We start from the raw sequence: 13,459 nt of genomic DNA on the forward strand, positions 1-13,459 counted from the left end.
AGGTTACATCAGAGGCTTATCTGCAGCATTACAGAATGCTGTGGATAAGCCCCTGATGGCAGGCCGGCCGCTGATAGGCAAAAAATGGGGTGACAGATTCCCTTTAAGTTTGAAAGGAATGCGGCCCGCCAGCTTAAATATTTTTTTATGTGTGGCCCATTTACTCTGCCGAGTTTGAGACCCCTGGTATAATACATAGTTAAGGTTTGGGACTAGCCCACAGATTAAGGTAAAAGCATGGGTAAAAAGGGACTGCTTCCTGATAGCAATCAGATAGGGAAGTACAGTAACCAAGGTCAAGTTCAAGAGCAGTGGGCTGCCAGTGCCACCAAGAATCTATCGTTCATGGCAGTAGGAGGCCTTAACTGCAATCCTTCGCGAACATTCCTGCAATGTTTGGAGCTCGAAGCTTAGTATAGGTACTATGGAGAGTGCCTTATCCTCTGGAGTACAGGGGACAATGGACTTGGAACCGCGTGAAGGGAATGTAGTGGATCCTGGGTGTACTGCGGGACTGGACGGGAAAACCCAGGGGCTGAAAGAACCAGTAAATGTAGGGATAGTCCAGGAGGAACGGAGAGAAATGCCGAAAACAAACTGTGTTAAGGAAACAAGAAGTCTTGGGCCCCATACTGCATTTTTCAATCTGATTGGGTTGTTAAAACGAACTGGTTGTCCCTTAATCTATGTGTGGCAGGTCCTCAAGTTGGAAACCTGGAGACGGCGAAAGTGAGTGTGATACACCCCATACATGACAGCACAGTGAGGTTAACGGGATGTCTGTCGGTATTATCCACGCTCCTGAAAAGATATGAGACGTAGATCCAGGAAAGATGGTGGTTTATTCAACGCGTTTTGAAGTATAAGGTTACTTCATCAGGAAATTACCACATGTGGTAACCTAATACTAATAATATCCACAGACATCCCATTATTCTCTATACACTGAGCGGAGACTGAAGACGAATGCTCGGAGGGGGTAAAGTTAATTTCCTCCTGGCACCGGGGCATCAAGTGCGGCCGACAGGCAGATTCAGAATGCTATTAACCTGCAGATCAACCCAATATCTGCAGGTTAATAGTGTTCTTACACATGACTTGTTCCCTTTAAGTTATCCCCTAACCTAATTATAGGGGATAAATTGATTTTTTAGGAATCATCCTTTAATTCTAACATACATTTTTATGCAAACAGGGGCCAGAGCAGCGGAACATTTGTCATTTGTATTAGTAGTTATATGGGCTACGTTAGAGCTTCGTTCACACCTAGTGTTGTCTACATAGACCCTCATAAGTACGTGGTTATAATTCTGTGTGGGCAAGAATTATGAGGGTGCAGTAAGAAAAATGGTCAATAATTTAACAATATTCCACAAAAATCTTTATTCATTCTTATTACATACACTCCCTTTTTCTTTTGCAATGTGCACAGTGTGAGACATACAAAATACAAGGAACCCAAATGTTGAAGAATATTTCTACAGTGACCATCATAAAAGTCATGGACACTGGTCTGAAGAAATGACTGGAAACAATGATATATAGGTGTTAAAATAGGAGACAAACTAAAGAGGGCACAGGTATTATAGGACGTGTCCCAGAGGAAAACGCGTGCACAAATAACATCCGAAACACACACATTGGTCAGCTCTTCATTTTCCTCCTCCAATCAAGAATATTGTGCTAGTGCTATTATGGAGGAAGGAAGGGACTGGAATAAAAGACAGGAAAACACATTAATGTTGCATTTTTGGACTCTTGTGTAATCTATTTCATCAGTATATTAGATTTAATGTAAGTGAATGATGTAAGTGTAAACTCCACATATAAAACTTATATAAGGGAAATAAAATATAACATATACAGTTATAATTAGAGTTGACTCCTTTAATAAATGGAGCAAACCAATAAAGCTGCATGTACGAATGGATAGTCTCCGAAGTCACCTAGTGGTGATTCTTGGTATTGTACATTTGCTTGATTTGTTTCGATTATTCTCGGCTATGTTCCCATGATGAGCTTTTGGTGCTTTTTTGACATTGTTTATTTCTTATTTTTGAGGCATCTTACAATTCCAGCAAAGTGGATGGGATTTATAGAAATCTCATTGCCACTGTGCTTCTTCTTTGCTCAGCGTAAACTGATTTCAAATAGGCAACACGTCAATCTCTCTTGCGGGTTGGCTGAGTTTTCTATGCGGAATTTCCTCACTGACTTGCTTTAGATGTCCACCAGTAAAAATGCTTCTTTTTATAAATTTATAAGATTCATTTGATGCCAGTGATTAAAGCTATGTGATATAAATGGGAACCACAATGCTGATCAGGGGCGGACATATCATTGGTGCAACCCGTGCAGCCGCACAGGGGCCCAAGAGGTGAGGGGGCCCATTTATATCTCCAAAGCACGTGCAATTTTGTGTTTTTAGGAGCTCTAGGCAGCGTCGGACTGGAACACCTTGGGCCCACCAGAGAAAATCATTCTTGGGGCCCACTATGTAGCTACATAGAGATAAATACAAGACCACCAATTGTGTGGTAAAACACACTAATATCAGGGTATAATATAAGGTAGCACAAATCTTAATTATGTAGCAGGAGTTGGGGTAGCCCCCTCATAGAATATAAAGCAGCCCCCTCATATAGTATGCCGCCTCCTCATAGAATATAATGTAGCCCCCTCATAGAATATAATGCAGCCCCCTCATAGGGTATAATGCTATATAGAGTTAGATAGATGTAGAAATAGATAGATATAGAGATAGATAGTAGATAATGGATAGATAGATAGATTAATAGATATAGATAAATATATAGATAATGATAGATATAGAGATAGATATAGATAGAAATATAGATAGAAAATAGATAATGGATAGATAGATAGCTATAGATAGAAAGATAGATATAGAGGTAGACATATAGATAGAGATAGAGATAAATAATAGATAGAGATATAGTAGTAATAATAATAATATAGAGATAGATAAAAGATAGAGATAGATAATACAGTAGAGATATAGTAATAATAATAGAGATATATAGATAGATATAGAGATAGATAGCTACAGAGATAGATATAGAGATAGATAGATATACATAGCTATAAATAAACAGATATAGAGATAGATAGATAGATATAGAGATAGATATAGAGATAGATAGATATAGAGATAGATAAATATAGAGATAGATATAGAGATAGATAGATAAATATAGAGATAGATATAGAGATAGATAGATAAATATAGAGATATATATATATATATAGAGATAGATAGATAAATATAGAGATAGATAGATAGATAGATAGATAGATATAGAGCTAGATAGAGATAGATATAGAGATAGATATAGAGTTAGATAGATATAGATAGAAAGATAGAGATAGAGCGATAGATACTGTAGATAGATAGATATAGAGAGAGATATAGATAGAGATATAGAGATAGATAGATATAGAGTTGGATATAGAAAGAGATAGATATAGAGAGATAGATAGAGATAGATATAGAGATAGATATAGAGATAATAGATATATATATATATATATCGAGATAGATAGAGATAGAGCGATAGATAAAGAGATAGATAGATATAGAAAGAAAGATAGATACTGTATAGAGATAGATATAGAGATAGATAGAGATAGATAGAGATAATAGATAGCTATAGAGATATAGAGATAGATATAGCTAGATATAGATAGAAAGATAGAAATAGATAGATATAGAGATAAGTATAGATAGATATAGAGATAGATATAGGGATAATAGATAGATATAGAGCTAGATAGATATAGATAGATAGATATAGAGATAGATATAGAGTTAGATAGATATAGATAGAAAGATAGAGAGAGCGATAGATACTGTAGATAGATAGATATAGAGAGAGATATAGATAGAGATATAGAGATAGATAGATATAGAGTTGGATATAGAAAGAGATAGATATAGAGAGATAGATAGAGATAGATATAGAGATAGATATAGAGATAATAGATAGATATAGATATATATATATATATATATATCTCTCGAGATAGATAGAGATAGAGCGATAGATAAAGAGATAGATAGATATAGAAAGAAAGATAGATACTGTATAGAGATAGATATAGAGATAGATAGAGATAATAGATAGCTATAGAGATATAGAGATAGATATAGCTAGATATAGATAGAAAGATAGAAATAGATAGATATAGAGATAAGTATAGATAGATATAGAGATAGAGCGATAGATAAAGTTAGATATGGAGAGAGAGATATAGAGAGATAGAGATAGATATAGAGATAGATATATAGAATAGAGAGAGATAGAGATGATAGATAGATAGATATAGAGAGAGCGATAGATAGATATAGTCTAGATAGAGAGAGATAGATAGATATAGATAGAAAGATAGATACTGTATAGATATAGAGATAGATAGATATAGAGATAGATAATGGATATATAAATAGATAGATATATAGAACGATAGATAGATAGTCTAGATATAGACATAGAGATAGAGCGATAGAGATAGATAGAAAATAGATAACGGATAGATAGCTATAGATAGAAAGATAGATATAGAGGTAGATATATAGATAGAGATAAATAATAGATAGATATAGAGATATAGTAATAATAATATAGAGATAGATAATAGATAGAGATAGATAGATAATACAGTAGATAGAGATATAGTAATAATAACATAGAGATATATAGATAGATATATATAGAGATATATAGATATAGAGATAGATAGATAGCTACAGAGATAGATTTATAGATAGATATACATTGCTAAAATAAACAGATATAGAGATATATATATAGATAGAGAGATAAGAGATAGATAAAGAGATAGATATAGAGATAGATAGATATAGAGCGATAGATATAGATAATGGATAGATAAATAGATAGATATATAGAGAGATATAGATAATAGAGAGACAGATATAGAGATAGATCTAGAGATAGATAGATATAGAGATAGATAGAGATAATAGATATAGAGATAGATATAGATAGAAAGCTAGATATAGATAGATATAGAGATAGATATAGATTGATAGAAAGTTAGATATAGAGACAGATATAGAGAGAGATAGAGAAAGATAGATAGATATAGATAATAGAGAGATAGAGAGAGAGAGATATATATGTAGAGAGAGAGATATATAGAGATTGATAGATATCTAGATAGAGAGATATAAAAAACAAAACAAAACACAATACTCACCTCTCCTCCTCGCTCCCACGCTGATTCCGGCAGCCGGCTTCAGTGTCAGGAGCTGAGGGCGGCGCCGGCCCTGATTTACAGATGCAGAACGGCTTACTGGGCTGGGGGCGGGGCCTCTGGGGGTGGAGACTGTGAAATGATATTCACGGCTTCGCAGTGAATATTCATTTCTCTTTAGCAGCTGCTGCTCCACTGGCAGGGTCCCCCATAGCAGCTGCATGGTGTGCGACACACCACTGGCTGGGGGCCCCTGGAGCAGCGGGGGCCCTAGGCAACTGCTGGCCCTGTATGCCAGCAGGTGCCAGGGCCCACCAGATGCCGGGTCTCCGGTGGGCCAGTCCGACGCTGGCTCTAGGGCTGCAAGGGGCCCATGTATTGTTCTTGCACATGGGCCCTTTTCTGTCTGTGTCCTCCAGTGATGCTGATAGTAAAGAGGTTGTCTCAGTAATGGACAAGGTTTGGACAACTCCCTTAAAATCAACATTGCAGTTTCTTTTTAAAATGCACACTACAAGTTCTAAATGTACCTTTTTAAATGCTGTAGTCTTCTGTGTAATAAAAAGAAACATATACTCGCCTCCCGCGCCGGCGCCATTTCAGCAATGTTGGTCTCCTGGCTCTCGTGTAGCATTGTTATGCCACATAAGCATTACAGACGATCAGTGAGCACTTCCCCAAAGAAAACCCATATGTCCAGGGAAGACATGAGCTCTGAAGCCCATCCGTGGCCAATGCTCACGTGGCACAACAACGTTATGCATGAGCTGGGATACCCAGTACCAACACTGATAGAATGGCACCAGAGATGAATATAAGATATTTTTATTTTATACGGGGACTACAGCATTTCAGAAGGTATTGTCTAAATAATGGACAACCCATTTAAGGCTTCCTAAAAACTGTATAAAAATATAGAATCTTTTTAAATACTTTGTTTAAATGACCTAGGGCACCAATATGGGAAGGTGGTGGAATTTATGGATTAAAACATACAGAGCGTGAGTGATTATCTATTTAACGCCACAATTCCTCCAGGAAATTTCAACCATAATGACATGTACAGACGTCAGTGGAAGCAGGTACAACATCTGTCTAATGTCGTTTGGCACTGTTGGAAGACCGAATACCTATGCTTTTCTTCAGGTACCAAGAGTGGTGGAACATTTTCTGAAAACCCCTGCAGGCACCAAAACATATGACTCTGATTCATCAAGACCATAATTTTCCCACCGGTCTTGATGAGAGGGCATGCATGAGTCAAACAGTCCAGATTCATGGAGAGGTGAACATCTCTTAATGAATCAGGCGCACCTGATGAGTTTCGTGCACCTCCATGTGTGCCTCACCACAAATCTTACTCCAGTCCGTAACTGGAGTAAGATTTGTGCTATAAGGAATGCTGCCACTTGTCATACATTTGACAATGGGGGATGCCATGCCTCCATCATGACCCAGCTCTGCCAACGTTGTTTGAGCTGAGTGAGAAAATGGCGTGAGAACACCATAAGTTGCTAAATTTTAGCACAGACTCTCAGTGAACCAAAATTTTGCAACTTTTCAAAGCTTTTTACTACCAGAATTGCAGCGAAAAAGCTTTGATGAATGGGGCCCTATGTTCCAACCTGGGATTGAATCTGCTGTTTATTCTATCAAAGTAGTATACCACAATGGATTTTCTTACTGTTCAGCGCTTTAACACATCTGTTTCCGCAAAATGAGCAGCACTTGAATAAAGGTGAGCAGTCATAGTCAGATGAGCAGACCTTGCTCTCACTTTCAAAAACACACGGTGCACTTGTAGGACATCCACCAGGTCTTTCTAAGAAACACAAGCACAAGAAACCAATTGTTAAAGGGTTCGGCCCCGTCCACTCACATCCATATTGAAAAGTTGGTGCGGGCAGGCGATGTTACGTCTGCTGATACTTGTATTAGGCATCTGTCAGATTGTCGTTTGCCAACATGAATGATATGTCCTGTATACATAAGGGCAGAGCCTCCTCTTTACATTTAGTTTTAATATCTGTGAAGGGGTTGTCTGAGGTTACAAGAAAGGATCTGCACTTTTTTCTTCCAGAAAGGCCGGGGTCACACTTGCGAGAAACTCGCACGAGTCTCGCGTCTCAATACCCGGCACTGCCGCCGGCACTCGGACCGGAGCGCTCAGCTGCGTAGAAATACATACTGCCACACACTCCGGTCCCAAGTGCCGGCGGCAGTGCCGGATTTTGAGACGTGAGTTTTTCGCAAGTGTGACCCCGGCCAAACAGCGTGACGCTTGTCCATTGGCGTTGTTCCAGATGTCGCATTCACTTAAATGGAGCTGAGCTGACATAATAGAAGCTGCCTATGGACCAGTGTGGTGCGATTTCCAGTCTCATACATTCATTTATTGGCTCAATTTTTAGTAGTGTGATTCACGTCAAGGTGTAATGGTAAACTCTCAAATTTTCTCTTAAGGCCAGGTTCAGACGAGCATATGGTAACTCATCCGACATGTACCCGTATGTCTGCTTTTGTTTAATCCATATTGCCTCCATACTTTACATCAACAGTCTAAAAATTTTAAAACGTACTTGATCAAATTCAGTTTCTTACATTAAACGGGAGTACTGTCAAAACCAATAAGTCTGCAGTCACTCTGTGTGACTGCAGACTTATGATTCCTCCCAGCGCACGGGCTGCGGGGATTTACCGGTTTCAGAATCGGGAACCGAGGGTATGTATGAGGTATACATACCCCTGGCCAGTGGGCGCAGTCTCACTCCATACACTTATATAGAGCCAGGCCGCATCCCATCTTGCGATGCTAGTGGGCATGGCCGACTAGAAGTATATGGTGAGCGAGGCCACGCCCACTTCCCGGGATTATGTATAACTCATACATATTCTCCGATCCAGTGTCGGACTGGGATGGCAAAGGCCCACCAATAACATTGATTCTTGGGGCCCACTGTTCAGCTACCATGCCAAAATAAACTGACCCTAGCACAAATTTACTATTGCTTCTACAGTTAGGTCCATATATATTTGGACAGAGACAACATTTTTTTAATTTTGGTTCTAGACATTACCACAATGAATTTTAACCCCTTCACGACCTTTGACGCCACATAGGCGTCATGAAAAGTCGTGTCAAAACGACCCATGACGCCTATGTGGTGTCATGACTTTAAAGGCCCCCTGCGGGTCGGGTGACCGGGGTCACTGAAAGGTCACCCGACCCGCGCACACAGAGGACACCTTAGAGTTAACCCTAGGGGGCGTGGCTTAGCCCCCACGTGCCTACGATCGCTCTGATTGGCTGTTAAAAGTGAAACTGCCAATCAGATCGATTGTAATATTTCATCAATGAAATTTGATGAAATATTACAGATCCAACCATGGCTGATGCTGAAATAGCAACGGGCATGGCTAGAGACACTGAACCGACCCCCCCCCAACTGACTGACAGCGCCGATCGGCCGCCAACACCATCTGACGGCGCTGATCGGCAGCCGCTGTCAAAATCTCCCCCCCGCCTTCCCTCCGGTCCCCCCGCCCTCCGATCACCCCCTCTCACCCTCCACGAGGCCTCCAAACTCCCTCTGGCCGCCCCGGTGTCCCGCCGTCTCGGATCATGGGCGCCGCCATCTTGGAAAATGGCGGGCGCATGCGCCGTGCGCCCGCCGGGAATCTGCGACGCTGCAGATTCATTCATTTATTTTGATCACTGTCACAGATATCAAAATAAATAAAAAAGTAAATCACCGCCCCCCTTATCACCCCCATAGGTAGGGACGTACAATAAAATAAAGAAAATATTTTTATTTTTCCATCAGGGTTAGGGCTGGGGTTAGGGCTAGGGTTAGAGTTGGAATTAGGGTTAGGGCTAGGGTTAGAATTAGGGTTAGGGTTGGTATAAAGGTACTGTCACACTTAGCGATGTACCAGCGATCCCGACCAGTGATATGACGCGGTCAGGATCGCTGGTACATCCCTAAGTGGTCGCTAGTGAGCTGCCACACAGGCAGATCTCACCAGCGACATCGCTGGGGACGGGGGTCGCTACTTACCTGTCACACTAGGCAATCCTGCGTCCTCCCGCCCGGCTCCACGCTCGTCTCTCCACAGGAAGCGCCGCAGGAAGCTGACGACGAGAAACAGTCCTGGACGTTCTCGCGCGATCAGCGATAACCAGCGGGGGAGTCGGTCGTTGGTAAGTATCAGACACCGCGATGTCGCTAGCAATATCGCTATAATGTCACAAGCGACATCGCTTAGTGTGACAGTACCTTTAGGTTTAGAGTTGGAATTATGATTAGGTCCGGAATTAGGGTTAGGGCTGGAATTAGGGTTGGGATTAGGGTTAGAGTTGTAATTAGGATTGGGATTAGGGGTGGGTTGGGGTTGGGATTACGGTTAGGCTTGTGGTTAGGGTTAGAGTTGGGATTAGGGTTAGGGGTGTGTTGGGGTTATGATTAGGGTTGGGATTAGGGTCAGGGGTGAATTGGGGTTAGGGTTGGAGATAGAATTGAGGGGTTTCCACTGTTTAGGCACATTAGGGGGTCTCCAAACGCGACATGGCGCCACCATTGATCCCAGCTAATTTTGCGCTCAAAAAGTTAAACAGTGCTCCCTCCAATTCGAGCCCCGATGTGCGCCCAAACAGTGGTTTACCCCCACATATGGGGTATCAGCGTACTCAGGAAAAATTGCACAACAACTTTGGGGGTCTAATTTCTCCTGATACCCTTGGGAAAATAAAAAATAGCGGGCTAAAAAAACATTTTTGAGCAAAAAAAAATGATTTTTTATTTTCACTGCTCTGCGTTATAAACTTCTGTGAAGCACTTGGGGGTTCAAAGTGCTCACCACACATCTAGATAAGCTCCTTAGGGGTCTAGTTTCCAAAATGGGGTCACTTGTGGGGGAGTTCCAATGTTTAGACACACAGGGGCTCTCCAAACGCGACATGGTGTCCGCTAACGATTGGAGCTAATTTTCCAATCAAAAAGTCAAATGGCGCTCCTTCCCTTCCGGGCCCTGCCGTGCGCCCAAACAGTGGTTTTATGACCACATATGAGGTATTGGTGTGCTCAGGAGAAATTGTCCAACAAATTTTAGGCTAAATAAAATTTGTGTGATAAAAAGTACTTTTTTTTTTTTTTTACAGATCAATTTGTGAAGCACCTGGGGGTTCAAAGTGCTCACTATGCATCTAGATAAGTTTCTTGGGGGGGTCTAGTTTCCAAAATGGTGTCACTTGTGGGGGAGCTCCAATGTTTAGGCGCACAGTGGCTCTCCAAATGCGACATGGCAACCGCCAGATATTCAAGCATATTTCTGAGCCCTGCCGTGTGACCAAACAGTGGTTTATGACCACATATGAGGTGTTGGTGTACTCAGGAGAAATTGCCCAACAAAATTTAGGATCTATTTTATCCTGTTACCCATGTGAAAATGATAAAACTGATGCTAAAAGAAAATTTATGTTGGAAAAATTAAAATGTCCATTTTTTTCCACCAGGTTTCTTTAGTTCCTGTGAAGCACCAGAAGGGTTAATAATCTTCTTGAATGTAGTTTTGAGTAGCTTGAGAGGTGCAGTTTTTAGAATGGTGTCACTTTTGGGTATTTTCTGCCATATAGACCCCTCAAAGTGACTTCAAATGTGAGGTGGTCCCTAAAAAAAAATGGTTTCGTAGATTTTGTTGTAAAAATGAGAAATCACTGGTCAACTTTTAACCCTTATAACTTCCTAACAAAAAAAAAATTGGTTCCAAAATTGTGCTGATGTAAAGTAGACATGTGGGAAATGTTATTTATTAACTATTTTGTGTCAGATAACTCTCTGATTTAACAGAATAAAAATTAAAATTTGAAAATTGCAAAATTTGCAAAATTTTCGCCAAATTTCCATTTTTTTCACAAATAAACGCAAAAATTATCAACCTAAATTTACCACTAACATGAAGCCCAATATGTCACGAAAAAACATTCTCGAAATCGCTAGGATGCGTTCCTGAGTTATTACCTCATAAAGGGACACTGGTCAGAATTGCAAAAAATGGCCAGGTAATTAAGGTCAAATAGGCTGGGTCATGAAGGGGTTAAACAAAACAATTCAGATGCAGTTGAAGATCAGACTTTCAGCTTTCATTTGATGGTATCCACATTAAAATTGGATGAAGGGTTTAGGAGTTTCAGCTCCTTAACAATGTGCCACCCTGTTTTTAAAGGGACCAAAAGTAATTGGACAATTGACTCCAAGGCTATTTCATGGACAGGTGTGGACAATCCCTTCGTTATGTCATTCTCAATTAAGCAGATAAAAGGCCTGGAGTTGATTTGAGGTGTGGTGCTTGCATTTGGAAGGTTTTGCTGTGAAGGAAACATGCGGTCAAAGGAGCTCTCCATGCAGGTGAAACAAGCCATCCTTAGGCTGCAAAAACAGAAAAAACCCATCCGAGAAATTGCTACAACATTAGGAGTGGCAAAATCTACAGTTTGGAACATCCTGAGAAAGAAAGAAAGCACTGGTGAACTCATCAATGCAAAAAGATCTGGGCACCCACGGAAGACATCAGTGGTGGATGATCGCAGAATAGTCTTCATGGTGAAGAGAAACCCCTTCACAACAGCCAACCAAGTGAACAACACTCTCCAGGAGGTAGGCGTATCAATATCCAAATCTACCATAAAGAGAAGACTGCATTAAAGTAAATACAGAGGGTTCACTGCACGGTGCAAGCCACTCATAAGCATCAAGAATCAAAAGGCTAGACTGGACTTTGCTAAAAAAAACATCTAAATAAGCCAGCACAGTTCTGGAAGAACATTCTTTGGACAGATGAAACCAAGATCAACCTCTACCAGAATGATGGAAAGAGAAAAGTATGGTGAAGGCGTGGTACAGCTCATGATCCAAAGCATACCACATCATCTGTAAAACACGGCGGAGGCAGTGTGATGGCTTGGGCATGCATGGCTGCCAGTGGCACTGGGTCACTAGTGTTTATTGATGATGTGACACAGGACAGAAGCAGCCGAATGAATTCTGAGGTATTCAGAGCCATACTGTGTGCTCAGATCCAGCCAAATGCAGCCAAACTGATTGGTCGTCGTTTCATACTACAGATGGACAATGACCCAAAACATAAAGCCAAAGCAACCCAGGAGTTTATTAAAGCAAAGAAGTGGAATATTCTTGAATGGCCAAGTCAGTCACCTGATCTCAACCCAATTGAGCATGCATTTCACTTGTTAAAGACTAAACTTCAGACAGAAAGGCCCACAAACAAACAGCAACTGAAAACCACCGCAGTGAAGGCCTGGCAGAGCATCACAAAGGAGGAAACACAGCGTCTGGTGATGTCCATGAGTTCAAGACTTCAGGCAGTCATTGCCAACAAAGGGTTTTCAACCAAGTACTAAAAATGAACATTTTATTTACAATTATTTAATCTCTCCAATTACTTTTGGTCCCTTTAAAAACAGGGTGGCACATGTTAAGGAGCTGAAACTCCTAAACCCTTCATCCAATTTTAATGTGGATACCCTCAAATGAAAGCTGAAAGTCTGAACTTCAACTGCATCTGATTTGTTTTGTTTAAAATTCATTGTGGTAATGTCTAGAATCAAAAATGTTGTCTCTGTCCAAATATATATGGACCTAATTGTATGTAATATTAATTAGGCTAGCTTGTTTAATGAATGATTAGATAATATCTTTCTCTGCAAATTGTGAATCAAGTATAATAGTACTGCACTACTGCTCATCAGCAGTCCTTCGCAGGGGCCTACCGGAGGATTGTCCTGTTCCCCTGTGGGCCAGTCTGAGCCTGCTCCTGTCCCTGGTCTGAAACCGGCAAATCCCCGCAGCGCACAGTGCATACTTTGGGGGGATTCATAAGTCTGCAGTCACACAGAATGACTACATACTTATCGGTTTTAACTGGATAGCCCATTTAATAATTGCAATGTTTCAAAGAAAGATTGGACGAGTCTCATCCGAAATACGGAGGATAGTGCATGCTGCAATTTTATTTTCACACAGTTGTCTGAACAAGCCCTTAGTGTGTACTCAAAATTTTACCTGCAAGAGTTTTCTGGCATTCCGTTCTGCAGATTTTGGGACAGCATTTGTAGCTATCCAGACATGAGGCAGCATCACAAAACGCTCTTTCTTTTACCGCACAGTTAGCAATCTCTTCTTGAGGACAAAATCCTGTTCCTGTA

The 13,459-nt window shown here is 40.7% G+C and overlaps 1 protein-coding gene across 2 annotated transcripts in view; it reads right to left on the minus strand.

Annotated features, from left to right (window-relative positions):
- Window positions 1–1,358: 1,358 nt before the first annotated feature.
- Window positions 1,359–13,459, minus strand: part of LOC141069612 (whey acidic protein-like) — a 28,757-nt gene continuing 16,656 nt past the window's right edge. For both annotated transcript variants that reach the window (XM_073559321.1, XM_073559320.1), the window contains exons 4-6: window positions 13,317–13,454; window positions 6,923–7,060; window positions 1,359–1,711 (exon numbers count right to left, since the gene is read on the minus strand). In XM_073559321.1, the coding sequence (XP_073415422.1) occupies window positions 1,653–1,711; window positions 6,923–7,060; window positions 13,317–13,454 (335 nt within the window). In that variant the 3' untranslated portion in view covers window positions 1,359–1,652. The remainder of the gene's footprint in view (window positions 1,712–6,922; window positions 7,061–13,316; window positions 13,455–13,459) is intronic.

This window comes from Dendrobates tinctorius, unplaced genomic scaffold (genome assembly GCF_039654945.1).
Source record: "Dendrobates tinctorius isolate UK_male_01 unplaced genomic scaffold, ASM3965494v1 ptg000270l, whole genome shotgun sequence".
NCBI classification, from domain to species: Eukaryota; Metazoa; Chordata; class Amphibia; order Anura; family Dendrobatidae; genus Dendrobates; species Dendrobates tinctorius.